This window comes from Tiliqua scincoides, chromosome 2, assembly GCF_035046505.1.
Source record: "Tiliqua scincoides isolate rTilSci1 chromosome 2, rTilSci1.hap2, whole genome shotgun sequence".
Lineage (NCBI taxonomy): Eukaryota > Metazoa > Chordata > Lepidosauria > Squamata > Scincidae > Tiliqua > Tiliqua scincoides.
In genome coordinates this window covers 152274506-152292186 of record NC_089822.1, presented here as the reverse complement: position 1 = coordinate 152292186, position 17681 = coordinate 152274506, and the positions used below count along the sequence as shown (strand labels likewise).

At 45.1% G+C, this 17681-nt stretch overlaps 1 protein-coding gene across 1 annotated transcript in view; it reads right to left on the bottom strand.

Annotated features, from left to right (window-relative positions):
- Window positions 1-17681, bottom strand: part of DNAH17 (dynein axonemal heavy chain 17) — a 122790-nt gene that overhangs the window by 18685 nt on the left and 86424 nt on the right. Inside the window, exons 57-70 of the mRNA XM_066612860.1 lie at window positions 15774-15938; window positions 14577-14672; window positions 13021-13238; window positions 12154-12361; window positions 11337-11452; window positions 9194-9386; window positions 7840-8075; window positions 6996-7118; window positions 6355-6559; window positions 5088-5252; window positions 4768-4908; window positions 4217-4387; window positions 2436-2558; window positions 227-420 (exon numbers count right to left, since the gene is read on the bottom strand). Of these exons, the coding sequence (XP_066468957.1) occupies window positions 227-420; window positions 2436-2558; window positions 4217-4387; window positions 4768-4908; window positions 5088-5252; window positions 6355-6559; window positions 6996-7118; window positions 7840-8075; window positions 9194-9386; window positions 11337-11452; window positions 12154-12361; window positions 13021-13238; window positions 14577-14672; window positions 15774-15938 (2354 nt within the window). The remainder of the gene's footprint in view (window positions 1-226; window positions 421-2435; window positions 2559-4216; window positions 4388-4767; window positions 4909-5087; window positions 5253-6354; window positions 6560-6995; window positions 7119-7839; window positions 8076-9193; window positions 9387-11336; window positions 11453-12153; window positions 12362-13020; window positions 13239-14576; window positions 14673-15773; window positions 15939-17681) is intronic.

Here is a 17681-nt window from a genome sequence, read left to right as displayed (position 1 = left end):
CCCTTTTTAGAATGATAATCTGTCCAGGACCCATTGGAAGTGATGTCATGGCCAGAAGTGACATCATCAAGCAAATTAAAATAAATAATTATAAATAATTAAATTAAAATAAAATAATTAAATAAAGGTGCAGCCCACACCCCCTGCACCCGCAAGTGATTATCCCTGAGTGTTGGAGCCCTAGTCTTTCTTTCTCTCTGAGCTACAGTAAAAGTACACTGCATACTTGACTGCATAGGTCATGCGGTCTGGCCTCATGCATCGCATCATACACAGCTTCTGCAAGGCTGTCTTGTTCTTCCACTCCTTGGGAAATACTTCCTTCTCAGGGGTCTCAGACTCTACAAATTTTTTCCACCGCTTAGCAGAACCTTCAATATCACTGTCCAAGTTTTTGAACTCATCCATGTCAGACAGGACCTGAAAAAGTATAGCAACAGAGGACATACCATTTAGCCGAGCCACGGTGGTTCATGCCTTGGTTAGATTGCAGGTAGACTATTGCAACAAGCTGTATGCAGGGCTGCCCTTGAAAACAATTCGGAAACTACAGTTGGTACAGAATGCAGTAGGCAATGTGGTCATGGGAGCTCAACAATTTGACTCTGTTGGACCATTGCTCTGGAGCTATACTGACTGCTGGTTCATTTCTGGGTCCAATTCAAGGTGCTGGTTTTAAACTTTAAGATCTTTAGTGGCCTAGATCCTGAGTATCTCAATACTCACCTCCCATGTAGACCAGCTTGTCCCCTTGGAGCTCCGGTCTTTGAGTGCCCCTTTGACTGAAGCAAGGGGGACAGTGGTGCGAGGAAGGGCCTTTTCACTGATGGTTCCCCAAATTTGAAATTCCCTCCAGGGTAAAGTATGATCATCCCCCCTCCCTGGACAGTTCCAGATATGACTTGAAGACTTAATTTTGCATGACTGTTGGTGGTGAGATTTTATTATGCATATATATTCATGTGGTAAACTGTTCGCAGCACCAGGTGTTTTTACCTGGGGAAGGGCGATATATATATTTGCAAGTAAATAAAAATATTGTGCTGATTCTTCTTGCCCAAGCCTGTTTCACCGGCAGGTCTAAATAATGGCACTTCTCCACTGTGTACCTGAAGGCAGATTCTAATGTTCAGTCACCCAGTCCCTTTCTAACCAGTGCATGGGGCTACTTCCCCTAATTAAGGAGAAGGCAGCATCCTCTGTTCAGCCACAAGGCCTTGCAGCTCATCCCAGTAAGCCTGCTTCTCCAGGATTCCACAAATACATTCCTGAACTGTCAGGATACTGGCTGCTTCCTTGAAATGCTCATGGCCCTGTGGATGCTGGTTGTTTATTACATATTATCACTGAAGGCAACAGAAAGACCAACAGGGTGAATGAAGACACAATATCAAAGGCATTTGTATAAAAATATAACCCTTGCACCACAGGAACAAGTGGGAGATATGATCCAAATGCCTTAACTTGATTTCAGCTAAAACAGCATGAACAATAGCAATTTTAAGGCTGAGAGCCCATAGGCACTGGAATGATTAAGACCCTTCACACTTGACTGTTTCTATTTACTAAGTTAGCCCTGAACCAAGTACTGTGTTGTTTAGGAAATCAGTGGAAAGCAAGGTATACTCTTGCAATGGGTGACACTGCTTGGCATTACTGAGGCTTGTTTTTGCTGTGTCTGGAAGAGTCCCGCTCTCGAACTAATATTAAAGGAATGTACCAAGATAAATGAATGGTTTCCAAATATACGATAAGACAGCAGGTCTGAAGAATGCTGCGAAATATGTAGTTGGTGGTGAAAACTGCCTGCTTTGGAGGGGAGGCTTTATAAATATTTGCATTGTGTGACCTGCCACAGCACATCCACAGCTAGTTATCTCTTTCATAGGAGAGAGGTTTTATGGCTGCTGAGCAACTGCAGGAAGAACACAACAACAATTGCCAAGGCAACCCAGGGAATCGATAAACTTTAGAGGGCTAATTTAGGGTGAAAAGGCAGATGCAATGGCTCTGCCTCTCAACTTTACCTCACTTCCTTATGGGAGATAAAATTGCAATTTGCCTGCAGATTATCGTGGACAATGATCTCTCTCTCTGCACTTACACATGATATACTGTCAAGATATACAAGACGCCATAGTGAGTTACAGGCTGAGAATAGGAGCAGGGCCTGTTCCACAGTAAGGTTCTTGCAATACCTGGCTATATGCAGACTTAGTGCACGCACACACACACCACTCCAAAAATGAGAATAAAGTTTCTTGATGGTACTTCCACAATTTCAAATTACTGATATGACTCTTCTTTAAATGGTGTGAGTGTAGCTAAACTTGCCCATGCTCAAGTTCCCATGCTAAGGATCCTCCAGCTTTCTAGCAGTTCCCTGTAAGCAGTTAAAAAGTGTATTAGGGTAAAAACAGACTTTTCAAACACACCTTAATTCCGCCCCATCCCTGACTTAGTAAGAATTCTACTGGAGATGTTAAGCCGGCTTTAAAGGGAAAGCGCAGGAGAAAGTCCAGCTCCACTGGGTTCACTTCTTTCTTCACCAACAAGACCTAGGGTGAAATCAGAGGGCATGAAATAAGGGCTGTGCACTTCACTGGCTTGAGAAACAGGGGAACAAGTGCTGCAATACCAGCCCTGAATGCATTTATCACCAAAAGTTCTCTTCCTTGTTTACCAATGACGGAAAAAGGGAAGCCCAAAGGCCAGGACATGAGTCCCAAACCCAGGAAGTCTGGGTCTGGAGTCTTATAGAGCCACATATAGCACCCTGTCTAGTGGAACCAAAGTTCTGATGACTGATGATGGCCACTAAACGGCCACAGCAGGTGCTAGTCTAGAAAAGACCACTTTGCAGAGGGGCATGTTAACCTTTCCTGGCAGTATGCCTGTTGCTTCTTCATTTATAAGGAGTTATCTCTCACAAATCTTTCCTACTTCCTTTCAATTTTTTTTCTGGCAGTTTGCCTGCAATTTATTTTTCAATATCCCTTTCCAGCTTCTGCTGCCTCTACTGGCTGATCCTTGACCTCCTATTGAGTGTTACCATCCTTGGCAAGGTACTGAAATGGGAGTCAGTAACCAGTTATGCTTGCTCTATAAATAACCCATTGTCCACACAATGATATGCTGATTGCTATGCAGGACAAAAGATGCTGATTGACTCAATGCTATCAGGCTGCCCTGCTGGCGGAACAAGTGTTCCTCCAGTGTAAACTCCTTATGGCAGTTGCAAAAAGCAATTCGGCAGCACGCAGAGTTGCGCAGTGTCAGAACACTTGTGCCTCCTTGTGCACGCTGACCAGAGAAGGCCTGTCAACACAGGTAGGATGGTGAGGGAAACAGGGCAGGGCAGCAAGATGATGGAATGGGGCGCGGTTGGGTGGAACAGGGAAGTGATGGGATGGGATAAGTGGATTAGGTCCATGATAGGGTAGGGTCTGGCGGCAGCCAAATCATAATTCCCTTTCTGGAGATCTACCTTCATGGGTGGTGCTGGTCTGAGTTGACCCACTGGGCCAGCAGGGGCTTACCCTAGGGCAGGGCTTTTCAAACTGTGGGCCCTGGCCTCTGTCCCCTTATGGGGCGGGGGCAGCCTGGAGGCAGGGAGGAGGCAGCGGCGCAATCCCCAGGATCATGCCACTCAGGGGGCTGCAGGGGCTTAGGAGCACGGGGAGTATGGGGAGCCTGGTGTGACCTTTGGCAGGGCTTCCTGCAGCAGTGAAAGTAAAAGCGGAGTGATAGCCCTCCACTTCCGCTTTAGCGGAGGTTGGGCGCAATCGCTCCACTTTCACTTTCACTGCTGCAGGGAGCCCTACCAAAGGTCGCACTGGGCTCCCCAAACTCCGGGGAGGCTGCAGGAGGCTTGGGCAAGTGAACCCAAGCCCCTGCAGCCCCATGAGTGGCGTGATCCTGGGGATCGTGCCGCTGCCTTCCACCCACCCCCGCTGCCTCCCTCCCGGCCCCTGCAAGCACTTACAGTGACTCAAACTCTCCATGAGAGTTTGAAAACCACTGCCCTAGGGGAAGGAAACAAAAGTTCCATTGCCCCAAGGAGGCCTCCTGAGGCCAAAACTCTCCTGCAGGTGAATTTTGTGGTGCCACATTGACGCTGCTGCATCACCACATGGTTGGTTAAGTAGGTTTGGGACGTTAGGCATGAAAACAAAAATATGTACGCAGTCACTTTCTCAGCCATGGTCAGCCTTACCTGAAAGGCAACTTGGGCTAGAAAAATGAGCTTGTCTCTCTCAAAAAGTCCCCGAGCTGTGTACATGTAGACTGAATATGTGATTTCATCCGTGAGGTTGATCACCCTGGTTTTCACATCATCTGCTGGAGCAGTCCGCTGGATGGCTTTCTCAAAGACAACATTGAATGCCTGGTCAGAGAAGTACAGATCAAAAGAGTTCAAGGCTGTTGCACTACTTAGTGATTCATTAAGTCACAGAGAATCAGAGCAGGTGCCTTCATTGAACAGATGGGCCAGCATTTGGGCTCTAGTGTGTCATTACCACCAAGAATCTAGTCCCTTTGGCAAGAGCTTCCAGTGTGAACTTGCCATATGTTGTTTCCTCCTGGCCCTTAGCTATTCTCCACTATCATGGGCAGGTGGTTATCCCTGCCATGCAAACAGACTGCAAGATTAATCACATGAAAGGAAGTGAGTGGCTTAGATTCTGTGGTAACAGGTGAACCGTCACTCTCCTATGTGAATTCAAACAATGATCCATGTAAATGGTGTGTTCCATTGTTAGTTACCTTTAGGGAGAACTGATAGATGGGGTTGATTTTGTTGAGGTCATTCAGTATAAAATACAACAAGGATGCCCTTTCTGCAGCTGGCCTGTAATTTTCTCTAGCTTCATTAATTTGCACTTCAGTGATTTTAGCCTCTTTCACCTAAAAGAGAAGAAAGCAATACTCAATGAGTCCTCTGTTAGCGCTCTGGAAGACCACAAGGTCCTTCTGCAACTCTTGCTCTATTCCTACGGTGGTAGTTCACATGCACTCTTACCAAAGACCTCAGCTGGACCTCTGTGTGCTGCAGCCACAAGGAAGATGCTGGGCGGATCACTAACCTTTACTTCTATCTCATTGGCTGTGCGCTTGGTTGTCTCCAGGTTTTCCACCAAAGCAGTGTCTCCCAGGAAGTTCCCTGATGCAGCAGAGAGTCTAGCAAGTAAGGAGTCCTCCAGCTCCTTCAGGATGATCTTAAATTCATTCTGTTGCTTTGTGAGAGTGGCCTAATGAAAAAAAGAGAGGAAGATTTGGTACTTCTTGATGAATCTCATTTCTCCTTCCTCCAAAGGTGTGCAATCTTCATAAGGGAGCTGCAAGTACCTACCCCCAAAATGAGGCAAGTTCATAAAAGGGGAGCCCTCTGAGCTCATCTGTTGTCCTGTGGCTCAAAAATATTCTTGAGAATATAGTTTCGGAAGAACCGAAAATGCAAGGAGCTCCCAGAGCCGAATGGGAGGGAGCTTCAGTTAAACCACAGCTCGCGAGCCACGTGTTGCTCTTTGACATAAAATGTGTTGGTGGAGCTCCTTTTTGCATCACAGTTAAAATAAAAGGCAAATAAGAAATTTTCAAGCTTTATAGTTTTCTATCAGGTATAAATTGAGAGTCCACTGGATTAAAACATAAGTTTAACGTTGATGGTGAGCAAATATATGTAATAATTTTAATGCTTTTAAAATATTGTCAAATTGGCCAAACTGGAGCATGTTCAGAGGAGAGTGATGAGGATGATCAGGGCTCTGGAGGACAAGCCCTATGAGGAAGGGAACTTGGCATGTTCCCTTCCCTATGAGGAGAACTTGGCATGTTCAGCCTGGAGAAGAGAAGGCTGAGAGGGGATATGATAGCTCTCTTCAAATACCTAAAGGGCTGTCATATGGAAGAAGGAAATAATTTATTCTCAACTCTCTCTGAAAGCAGAACTAGAACCCATGGGTACAAACTGCAAGAGAGGAGATTTTGATTAGACATCAGGAAAAAATTCCTGATGGTCAGGGCAATTCGGCAGCGGAACAGATTGCCGAGAGTGGTGGTAGGCTCTCCCTCACTAGAACTAGAGGCTCGACAAGCACCTGTTAGAGATTCTCTAAGAAGATTTCTTGCCTAAAGCAGGGGGTTGGACTAGATGACCTATTAGGCTCCTTCCAACTCTATGGTTCTATGATTGTGGCTTTCAAACACCTGAAGTTTATCATATGTGACTCTTACCATAAACAAGTTTGGCCACCTCTGCCTTAGACCATTAGATTTTGGTTGGAGTCACTGAGAAAGTCTGGCTACCCTGAAGTTCTCGCAACCTGAAGCAGCCCATGCCACCAGCAATACCTTCAGTTCCTCTAAGTCAGGTCTCTCCTTAGCCACTACAGCAGCTAAAAGCTGGTCCTCCAGTCCATCCCTGGTGACCAGGAAGTTGATCAGTGTGCACTGGGCCTGCATCTCTGGTTTATAATGAGGATTGAAGTATTTAGTGTGGAGAATGAGGCGGAAATTGGGATGGTATTCCACTTCCTTGTCTCCTATCTTAATGAACCTGAGGATGAGAGATTTGAGAAATGCTGATATACCGAACAAGCCGTCACAAGAATTCATCTGCCTGAGGACATGGTTATTAATAGCCAATATGGTACCATCAGTACATTATTTTTAGTGTTAAGCAGCTGAATATCCTGATACTTTGCCTCTGGAAGAGATGCTCCATTAAATGTAACAGAGCAGTCAAGTCATACATGATATCCTCTTGCAATGAACTGGTAAGTAGGGCCAAAGTACACATCATAAAAATGTCATTGTAGCTCTCTGTTTTTTTGTTTTTTTGTTTTGTTTTTTAAATACAACTAATTGTGGGATGATAGTATAGGGGAGGAATTAACTCTTTGCCCCACCATGGTGTCAATTAAAATGGGGTGGGGAGAGCAGGGACTATTCTCACTTTAACCTCTATGAAACAGCAACAAAAGCAAACTTACTTCCCTTTCTTGATAGTGTTTCGACCTAGCAGAGGGTCCAGCACAGGCTCCACTGTCTCCCCAATGTTTTCAATGAGCAGTGTGTCGCCATCAGAGACGGCACGCTCAATAATATCTAGATAGCTGCAGGATCAGAAGGAAAAAAGAAACCCTTAAGCATGTCATGTGGTGTTTTAGAACATGAAACATTTCTACAGCATACGAAGGGTCATACATAATGTGCACACATTCAAAATGCTGCTGCCTACAGAGAATGTGGGCCTTAGGAGAGTCCACTCAGGGCTAAGTTTCTTACTGTTTGTTAATGTTGGAGAGACCCGGAATGGTCTCTTAATTCCAAAGCTTAATTCCACTGGTCCCAATATACAAGCTAGGGTTATGAAGGTGCCCCAGTACATTTAAGGATTATTATGGAGCTGAATGCCTATGATACCCTGTGACCCTCACTCTGGGATCTGAAGGCAACTCTTTTTCTGGATGTTAACCCATTTCTGCCCAGCCCACAGGTGTACACATTTGATCCCTGTTGCATATATGCAACGTTGGGCAGAAATGGCTTAGGGCCCAATCCTATCCAACTTTCCAGCACCAGGGCAGCTGCAATGCAGCCTTAAGGTAAGGGAACAAATGTTCCCATACCTTGAGGAGGCCTCCAAGACTGCCTCCCCAACACAGGAAGCAGTGCATAACCCTTAGGCACAGCAGCACCGGCATGGGAAAATTGGATAGGATTGGGCCCTTAATCAATTCTATTCAAGTCATTCTGGGAGCCTTGTCAGCTGAGGACCAGGGGAGCAGTACTTGAAATAAAATAAGAATCAGAATAGAAGAGCAATGGCTCAACTTTTTCTGCCCTAGCCGGATGGCTTTCAAGTCTGATCCATGTTTATTCTTTATCCACTTGATTCCTTGAAGCTGGGCATCAACAATCAGTGGCCAACGCTCTGTATTGCACAGTATAGTGGCATTTTCTGTGGACATGCGGTCGCTGGGGAGCCCCTGGTTGTTCCAAGTTGCTACATCTGCATCATCTGTTAGGAGACTCAAGGGATCCAGTCCAGGAGTGATGGGAATTGGTACCTGCAACAAAAAATGGGTCTCTCACCAGTCTATTCACCTGCTGTTCCAGAGACAGCCTCACAAAGAGCCATGGGTATAGTGCAAGCAAATAACAGAACAAAAGTCATAATGAATGGTCAAGAAGAACCATTAGCCAGGATGATCAGAAGGGAAATGTCTTGTACCCATAATGCCCTGGGGCTGCTAGACTCAAGACATTGGTTGAAAATGCACTCCTTGGCTTGGAAGTACAGAGGTCCTGTCTTCAATATTTAAGGGTCTTCCAATAGCTCTATATATTGATTGCATAGTTATAAAAACTGAGCTGTCTAGCTGGGGAGGAGATGGCTCAGCTAGATGCTTGTTGGGTGAGTGAAGAAAACCAGGACTGGAATTTTCCAGGGATCTTAATTAGAAACAAATACACCCAGTAGAATTCATTGTGGGGAGTCAGCAGCAGATTAATCAATAAGAGTATCTTTACGACAGGAGGTCATGGGCTGTCAAAAAGAAGGCCTGCAATAGGGGTCTACAGCACTGCTCTCATATGGTGCTCAGATAAGCGCTGTGTGGGTATTGAGCTGAGGGGTATTGAACTGAGCTCAGCTAGCTAACTCTGTGTGCTTTGAATCAATGGATCATAGATATTTCTGGCAAATGCCAAGGGTTAAGGTTGTGCTTGGTGTACTTGGTTTTTGATGCAAGCCTGGCAATAGTCCAGAAAGAGTTCTCTTATAGCCTGGAGCGTCTGAGATCAGAATCCTAATTCCAAGTAAATGTAAGTAGGGTTTGCCAGAATAAATATGAGTACCCAAGTATCAGAGCTATTATTTACTGCATTTATATACTGCCCTCCCTCCACTACCCTGCCCTCCCTTATTCTCACAACCATCCCTGTGAGGTAGGACCAGTGACTGGTCCAAGAACACCAAGGAAGCTTCACGGCTGAGCAAGGAACTGGGTTTTCCCAGTCAAAGGTCAAAACTTTGCAGTGCAAGCCTAGGCATGTCTACTCAGAAATAAGTCACACTGTGTTCACAGGGGCTTACTCACAGGAAAGTGTGCATCGAATTGCAGTCTTAACCATTTTAATGTTAAGTCCTAGTGTCCTAGTGCAAGTTTGTGTTGAAAAGATTTACCTTTAGAGAATTTAAGTAAGGCGTCCACAACTTGTCCAGCAACTCAGTCCTATATTTTTTGGTAAAGTAGCCAACATAGGAGACAAATGCAGTAATCAGCAGCACATCCCCGCACAGAGTCTTTTCCTGTTCACGGAAATTTTCCACAGACTCTGCCCAACGCACATTTTCTGATGCTAATCCACCGACCAGCCTTCAGAGACATTTCAAAAGGAGATAAGCCTTTGGTTAGCACAGCCTGGGACTCTGGCCAGCTTTCTCGTGGTGCTAGGCCTGTGCATTCCCAGAAGCAGATGAACTCTCTGCCCTGGAATGCATACTGCTCAAGATAAGGGTGGACAGCTTCCATATGCTGAGAACAAGTTTTAAAATGTATGATGGACTGGGGGGGGTGGTCTGCAGCAAAGACACAACCAACATGACATTCACATTCCTGGCATGCCTTTTGGATAGATACCTGGCTGTTACTGACAAATGTGTTGCACCTTTTTGTGTGTGCAATTTCTGATGCCAGACTGGAAGTGTCAGTTTTTAGGATATTTTGACGATGATGGTCAGTTAAGATCCTGAACTCCAGAGAATTAAAAAAAAAAATGAAGATAGCAGAAAGCAAGCAGCACTGCTTGCCTTTGAACTAATAGCCTTCCTCCAAATTCTAACTGCAGTTGCTCTACATAAACTATTCATCTTTGACGCAGTCCCTCTTATGTAGCGTTTCATTTTCAGGAAATGGTTCACAGCATGTTGGGAAACACAACAAATTTCCTTTAACCAACTGGTTTTCCAGCCAGCTGGGATGACCAAAAACCCTTGTACTGTTGACACAAAATGTCTAGAAATTACAGTGATCTCCTCAGAATTACAAGAGTTAAAAACAATATGATATGAAACATCTCAGTATGTCTGAGGTTCTTTTAAGTGCCTTCTGGCTTGCACTATTTTGAATAAGCTATAGTACTTCTATCAACTTCTTTATGACTCTATTTCTAGAAGAGCAATTTATAAAAGTAACAAGTAGTTAGATACTTAGGATTCTGTCAAAAAATGTTATCTTTCCCTCCCTTGGCTTAAATTCAGAAAACGTCACACAATCCAATCCTACCTTACTCCCTGCACAATGATGCAATGGTTCCAATGCGGCATCTGCTGCATCCGGTGGGGAGGGGGGTTTTCTGGCCTCCAGAGCCCTCCTCTAGGTGGGTTTGGTCCATAAAGGGGATTAGGATTTGGTAGGCATCACTGCCACCAAATCTGTCCCCTTTCTAGGCCCAATCCACTCTCCACTCCACCCCACCCTATTCTGCCTACGCCTGCCCCATTCCACTACCTTGGGTGGTGGGGATCCAGTGCCCTCTGCTTCATGGAACCACTTGCAACTTATGGCTCCAGCCAGGCCACACTCTCTGGGATGCCATGATTGCAGCAGGCAGAAAATGCATTGTGCTACCAGAATGCACGCACGTTCCAGTGGCATAACTCTCTGCTAGGACTAGACTGACAATAAGATTCTCAAAGTATTTGGTGGAGCATTTTAAAGACCATGCCATTTGCTTGCTATTGCTATTGGGATCAATGGTGAAGGTCAGACATACTGGCATGTGCCAGTTCTGGTCTTTCTAGCAGCCTAGGATCCTGTTCTGCTTCTTAGAAGGTTTGGAAGATATGGAAGCATGGAATATTGGTGCTCATAGGGCCAAACAATATTTTGCAGGAGATCTGTGGCTGGTCTCCCAAAGATGTTGTCTGGATTGACTGGAATGCATTGGTGAGGGGCTGCAGTACAGGTAAAGAGATGGTTAACCTTCCCCCTCCTAAATCATTTTCTTCAATCAAAATGACACACACAAACTACTATTTGCTCTTGTGGGGAAAAACAGACACCACAAGTGGCCATATAGTTTTTCTCTATGAGGGAACCAGCAATTTTAACATGCTGGGGACGATTTTGATTTGTAAAATGGTATGTGTGCACTCCATCACCTCCCTCCACTTCCAGTGGTCCCAGCAAATTGACCACCCCTTACAGCTACATTTCAGTTAAGAAACAAAGAATCAATCCTAGATCTCCCGCACAACACTTTTTCTTGCCCACAGTGAAATAGCCTCTTAGTTCCAATCAGCTCCAGAGAGTATTTGATGGTACCTGTTGGCCAATGAAATGACTCTATTGGTTGCATCAGCCTCTTGTTGGCACTTGATTTTCTCAGCTGTGGCCTTTTCAAACTCAGCAGTCAAATTAGCTAAGTTGGCGTTGAGATCCTTTAAGACAACAGGTTTTCAATTATTTTTATGAATACTTTGAGGCCTGCTATAGAGGTTCAAAGGATGTATCACCCCACTTATTTCAGTGGGGCAGTGCTTAATGAATTGCATTCAAAAACTATGCATATACTGAACCAACAATCTGTGACTCAGGTGCTCTTATTAGTTATCAAGAAATATTTATCCCACCTTTCTAATTCCAATGAAACTCTCAAAGCAGTAAATATCAATAATTAAAAACAGCCACACTGCAAAACAAGTTTAAAAAACTAAGGCCATCTGGTGATTTCATAACTGAGGTGAGATTTGAACTGGGGACTTCCTGGTTCACAACTTACAGACTTCGGGTGCAATCCTATCTAACTTTTCAACACCGGTGTAGCTGCAATGCAGCCCCGGGTAAGGGAACAAATGTTCTCTCCACCACACGATGCAGTGCATGCCCCTTTGGCTGTACTGGCACTGGAAAAATTGTATAGGATTGGGCCCTTAACTAATATGCTAGCCCTCAATTAGCACAGACATCTGGTAATGTCATTTATGCACCACTGTCATTCCCTAAGTCCCATCTAACTACACGAATGTCCTCACACAGTGCCAGTGGCGAATATCAGTTAATTTGACTGGTGGTATTTGTTTCCGGGATGCAGTGCCTGTGGTTCTGGCACTTTCCTAAAGCAGGTTTGTGGGGCACTTACAGCAATTTTGTTTTTGATCAATGTGAGCTTCGCCTGTGCTTCTGCCAGTTCAGCATTAGCCTCTTCCAAGGCCTGCCGCTTGGGTGCCACATTACAGTAGACTTCATAGAAACGGACGATATTGAGGCACCAAGAACAGAGACCAGCCGCAGCTGTGGACTTAGAAAGGATAAACTCTGGATCAAATGTCGGATCCATCTGAAAAGGTCTGCAGAGAGAAGATACAAAACAATGCAATGAGAGAAGTAAAAGCACCTTTCAGGTCTACAGCGGCGCCAAGATGACTTACCACCTCTCCCTTGCCAGTCCTCCCACCTTTCCCAAGTTTACTTGGAAAGAGCTGAGGGCAAGGGCTGGGGGCAAGCTGGAACATGCTGGACGACACTTCCCAATTCCCAACACGCTCCATAAATCCTATGTGCCACAACCAGAGTTTTTCCGAAGTCTTTCCTATGCCTTCCCTCCCACAGTAAGCAAAAAGTAGGCCCTCACATCCCACAGCCCTGCCTGCATCCCTGTGGGGGAAGACCAACATTCCTGTGTCTGGCCTGCCTCATCTTTCCTTGGAAGCCTTTGTCTTACATTTGCAAGACAAAATCACTCTGATTTAAATCCTACATGCATCTTCTAGGACCTGGTCCAGCCTGTGGATGAGTTGGAGGATCAACCTGGCTCAAACCACCCTTCTCCATTGAGGAGTAGAGAGAGTTATCCTTGGATGCTGGTGAGGTGCACAGACCCCCTCACTCAATTTGGACAGGATAACCTAGCAAAGGAAACAATAATGGGTGGTTTCCCTCCAGCAGGTTGAGACAGTGATTCCTTTCGGTGGCAAGGACCGAAAGGATATCTTTTGATTTTCTTTACCTGAAAGCTTTCAGGCAGGGTTCTGGAATGTGCTCTTTGTCATATTTCTTCAGGGAATCCAGGAAACCGTCCACTTTGCCCATCATGCCTTTCGCTGCCTTCCAGCTTCTGTCCTTTGGTATTTTGCCACCTGGAGCTGTCAGGATCATTACAGCTGCTGTCACATTAACCACAGCTTCTGGAGGAGAGCCGAAAGACTTCAGTTCTGTCAGGTTGTTCTGGAAATGCAGCCGAGAAGACAACAGTCATTTTTCCAAAGTGTTAGTTGGGGCGCCTTGTCACAATATCATACATTTTGCATTCAAGAAATGGTAGTGCATTGACCAAAAAAATAGAAGAATTAAAGAAGCCCCAACCAAGCTCAGTATACAAAGTGGCTTAATTCCGGCTGCTGATGTTGCCGTACCCAGCCCTGGGATGTTTTGGCAGAGTATGCAACTGTCAGGGCTGTGGAAATACCAGCCTAGGAGAATCCCTAGAGTAGGAGTTATATTAGAGGCACAGAGCATTTGGGAAGCAATTCTACAACTCCTGCTCCTCGCTGCCCTCTCAGTGTTTTGAATTCCAGAGACTTGGATTGGAAACAGCCTGGAGTGTTTGGAATCCACATCAGCTGCAAGCCAACAGAAAGGTCCTTTGATTTGAGCACTTACTATTTTAAACTACAGATATTTTCAATAAGAATTCAATGGCAGACTCCAAATGTGAGAATGCCTGCAAATTCAATATATGGAGATAGAAACTAATAGGAGAATCAAGCATCTCAAGAACTGCATTTACTCTGTGTCCACTCTGAGCACTCAGGCCCCTCCCTGGACCCAGGTCCAGGGAACTGGTGTCACCCACTGTTTCTCACTGTTTGGGGGTGTCCAGGCAAGCCAGGTGAGGATTTGGGGTATCACCTGGGTAGGATCAGCAAAGGGGGGTAGGTGGAAGGCCTAAGACCTGCACAGGCAAAGAGTTTGCAGGTCATCCTCCTGGGCTTGTTTTCCAGTCTTTGGACTGGAGGGGCAGCAGTGTTATCTCCAGTCACCTCACAGCCCTCAGGAACCTCAGGGATGTCTGTTCTTCTCATTGTCCCTGTAGCTCCACCTATATTTTCCCAGGCTGGCCCCTCTGGGCATCTTGCAGGCTTAATGGGGCCTAGCCCCTTGTCACTGTCCCTTTCCTTGTCCCCGTTCCCACCTCCCCGGCATTGTCAGGGGCAGGGTATTCCCTGTTCCAGGCAAGCCTGGCCATCTCTGCTTTGAGGGTGGGGCTGAGGTGGTTGCCTCTCAACAGTGCTGGGCCTGTCAGCCACTTCTGACACCAATGCTCAGGCTGAGCAGTGCCCCAGCATGCTTTATGCTGTAGCATCTGACCCCGAGCCATTTCGCACCAGCTCTGGTGTGGCAATGTCTCCTGCAGAGAGCAGGGCCTCACCCACGTCTTTCCAGCTGCTTCATTGACTGGGTGAGTAGGAGCCTGGACACGATGATAATTCCACTTTACACCAGCCAACCTTGCTTAAAACCAAAATGAGTCATGTGTGCATTTGAGCAGTTCACGGATTTTACCTTATTGAGAGTATCCAAGGCTTCCTGAGCAGCAAGCAGAGCTGGTTCAGCTTTGGCCAGGTCAGTTTCACAAGCCCTTTGCTTTTCTGTGACATTCTGATGTGCAAGAAGTTCAAGAAAATAGGAATATTGAACAAACTGTCATGTTTCACCTCAACTTTTAAAACGTTATGATCCACATCCCCTCACAATTTCTTTTCCACTCATTGCTGTTTTCAAAAGTGACACTGAAAATGACTACAAAAACCAATTAAAGTGTTACTTAGGAAAATGCCCTAAGTGAACCATTTCAGAAGACTGGCTATAGGAAGCTCGCAGCAGAATAGAGAGGTTGTACTGTTGGAAATTGTACTGTTGCCTGATGGATTAAGGTGGGGGGAATGTGCCAACAAGAGAAAGGCAGCCACTGCCCAAGCACCAAATAATGGCTCCAAAGAGATCAAGGCCAACTCCCTTCACTGTAGTTGCCCATGTTTGTGTGTCATGAACTACAGCAGCATTCCATTGCAACTTGCACTGCTTTGCTACATATCCGAATGAAATGGCTTTTGGAAAGGCACTGGTCTGCAAGAAATGTTTCGTGCAATTGTAGTCCAAGGGAAAGTTGCAAAATTTTTAGTAAGATGGGATGCACAGTGGCAATTTTGTCAATGGTGCCAGACAATTTTTCAAGCTTCTTGTAAAGCACCTCCATTTCCTTTTTCATGCTATGCAACATCTTACAAAGGTAAGAATTCTTCTTGGACTGAAATGTCTAGTAATAAGTAGTGCAGATGGCTAGAGGAATTGGCTAAGGAATCCGCCTGTGCTACACAGCTAATTTGTGTGAAATGTTGTTTCAGTTTTTTTACTAGGAGGATTCCATAGAAGACTGGATGCTAGGATGGGGCTTCAAACCTACAGTTTTATGGAATGGCTTTCTGGCCAGATTGACTCCACCAAAAATTGCAAGTGCAACACGTGTATTAATAAATGATAGGAAAGTAGAATCCTTCTCTATCTGGTTAATGAAAAGCTTCCAGAAAATAAAACATGCTATGCAGTTCCTTGGTGTGTTACAGATGCATAATATTTCTCAGAAATAAACGTGGCTTGTTCACAAGAGTCTTTGTCCTTGGCCAAATTAGCTTTTTACCCTTTCCTCATCTATATCACATGCAGTCAGCAGCTGATCATCATAAGCAAAACGCTACCTACCGTGTTAATGACCTGCACTTTCAACTCCTCTTCATCAGCAATTGCTTTCTCCCTGCTCACTTTATCTGTTTCAACCCCTACCACTTGGATCAGTTTATCAGCATCTTCATTTTTAATTTTGAGTTCCAGCTCTTGAACAGCAAGTTTGGCTTTCAGGTCATCAACCTATGAAGCACAACCAGAAAATCAAACTCTTAAGGCTCTTGAGCTAAAACAGAAGTGACGTGTTTTTGAAAAACATTCTGCTCTTGCTGATTTGGTATTATCTTGTAGGCAAATATGACTGGCTGTGTAATAAGATGTCAACTTGCTACTGCCATGATCCCCAATTGGTTGGGATCACTTCAGAGAAAAGTATGTACCACAAAGCAGCAGACTGGGGTGAAGAAGCACAGAAGTTGGCAAGCTGTGTGTGAAGTGATAAGCTATGGCAGGACAGTTTTTTAAAACATTTCACCCACAACAACCTTTTCTTTTACCTCAAATTTTGTGGGTGAAAATTTGTTGAACCCTAGTGAAACCAGGAAATAGTTCTTTAAAATTAAGAGCAGTTCTAGGAGGCATCCAGGAAGGAATAAAAAGAAAAACAACACACAGAAAAAGGTATGATCAGGACATCTTCTGACCAAGTCTGAGGGCTCCTGTTACAGAGATCCTTCTATCCAACTTTGCCAAGGCAGGCAAACAAATTGTGCATGGTGGGCATCTATCAGACTAGGGCTGTGTTGCTTCATTCCTGTCCTCACCCCACCCCTGTTCAGAAATGAATAGTAGCTTCAAGGGGGGAGATGTTTTAAATTAAGTTGGGAAAATATTACAGGGAGGAAAGCTATCCCTTTTCCTGGTACCACCGCCTCACTACAAATTTGGCACCATCATGGCTGATTTTAATGAACAAGACATTGGAAGTTCTAACCACAGATCCATGCAAAACCACATGCAGTTTGGTCCTCAAAGACTTCTAGACATGTGAGATTAAATGAACTCCTTGAGGCAGGGAGTATCTTTAGTATCTGCTTGTAACATTAGCCTCATAAAAAGAGGCCTTCATATCAGGCCCGAGGCTCCTGACCTAGAAAATATAGAACCTTTGCATCATTCACAATCCTCAATGATCACAATACTACTGGCATGCCCCTATATTCATGGGGGTTCTGTTCTGGAACCCCCCCCCATGGATAGCTGAATCTGCAGATATGAAGAAACACCCCCCCCCCGGAGGAAAGGGGAACGCAGCATTGATTTTACTCTAATCGTCATTCTGAGTCCACCAGGGGCTGCATGCAGAAGCATGCAGCCTCTGCCGGGCTCAGAAGAACCTCCAGAGGGGATCGGGCCATGGACCCAATCCGCAGATAAATGAAATGGTGAATATGGGATCTGTGGACAGGTGGCCCCCTGAATATCATTATGGTGATTAGAGGGAACCTGATGCCAGTTTTTCCTTTCTTTCCCCAGATTGCTCCATGGTCTAGGAGGACTAGGGTAGGGGCCTAAATTCAAACAATCACAGGCAGACAACAACTTGAAACATAAGAAGAGTTCATTAAATATGTGGAGTATGTGTGGATTGGATAGCACAAGGAAGAAAGAGTAAAAGTAATAGGCTTCAGAAATGGCTCAGGTGCTGACAGGTATAGATCTTAACCAAAACAAAAAATAAACCAACCAGCCAACCAACTAAACAAAAACACCCCGATAACAAATAATCAAAAAGGCAATTATAAGTCAACTTAGAAGCAAAAATAATACCTAATCATATGTCTATGTCACTCAGGTCCCTCTCTGCTATTTACTTCAAAGCCAGATTGAAGAGACCAGTACCTCTGGTCTCCAGGGGGCAGGTGAGAGCTTGGCCACGCATAGGTGCAATCTCTGAGGGAGCCAAGCCAGAAGGCATCCAAGCAT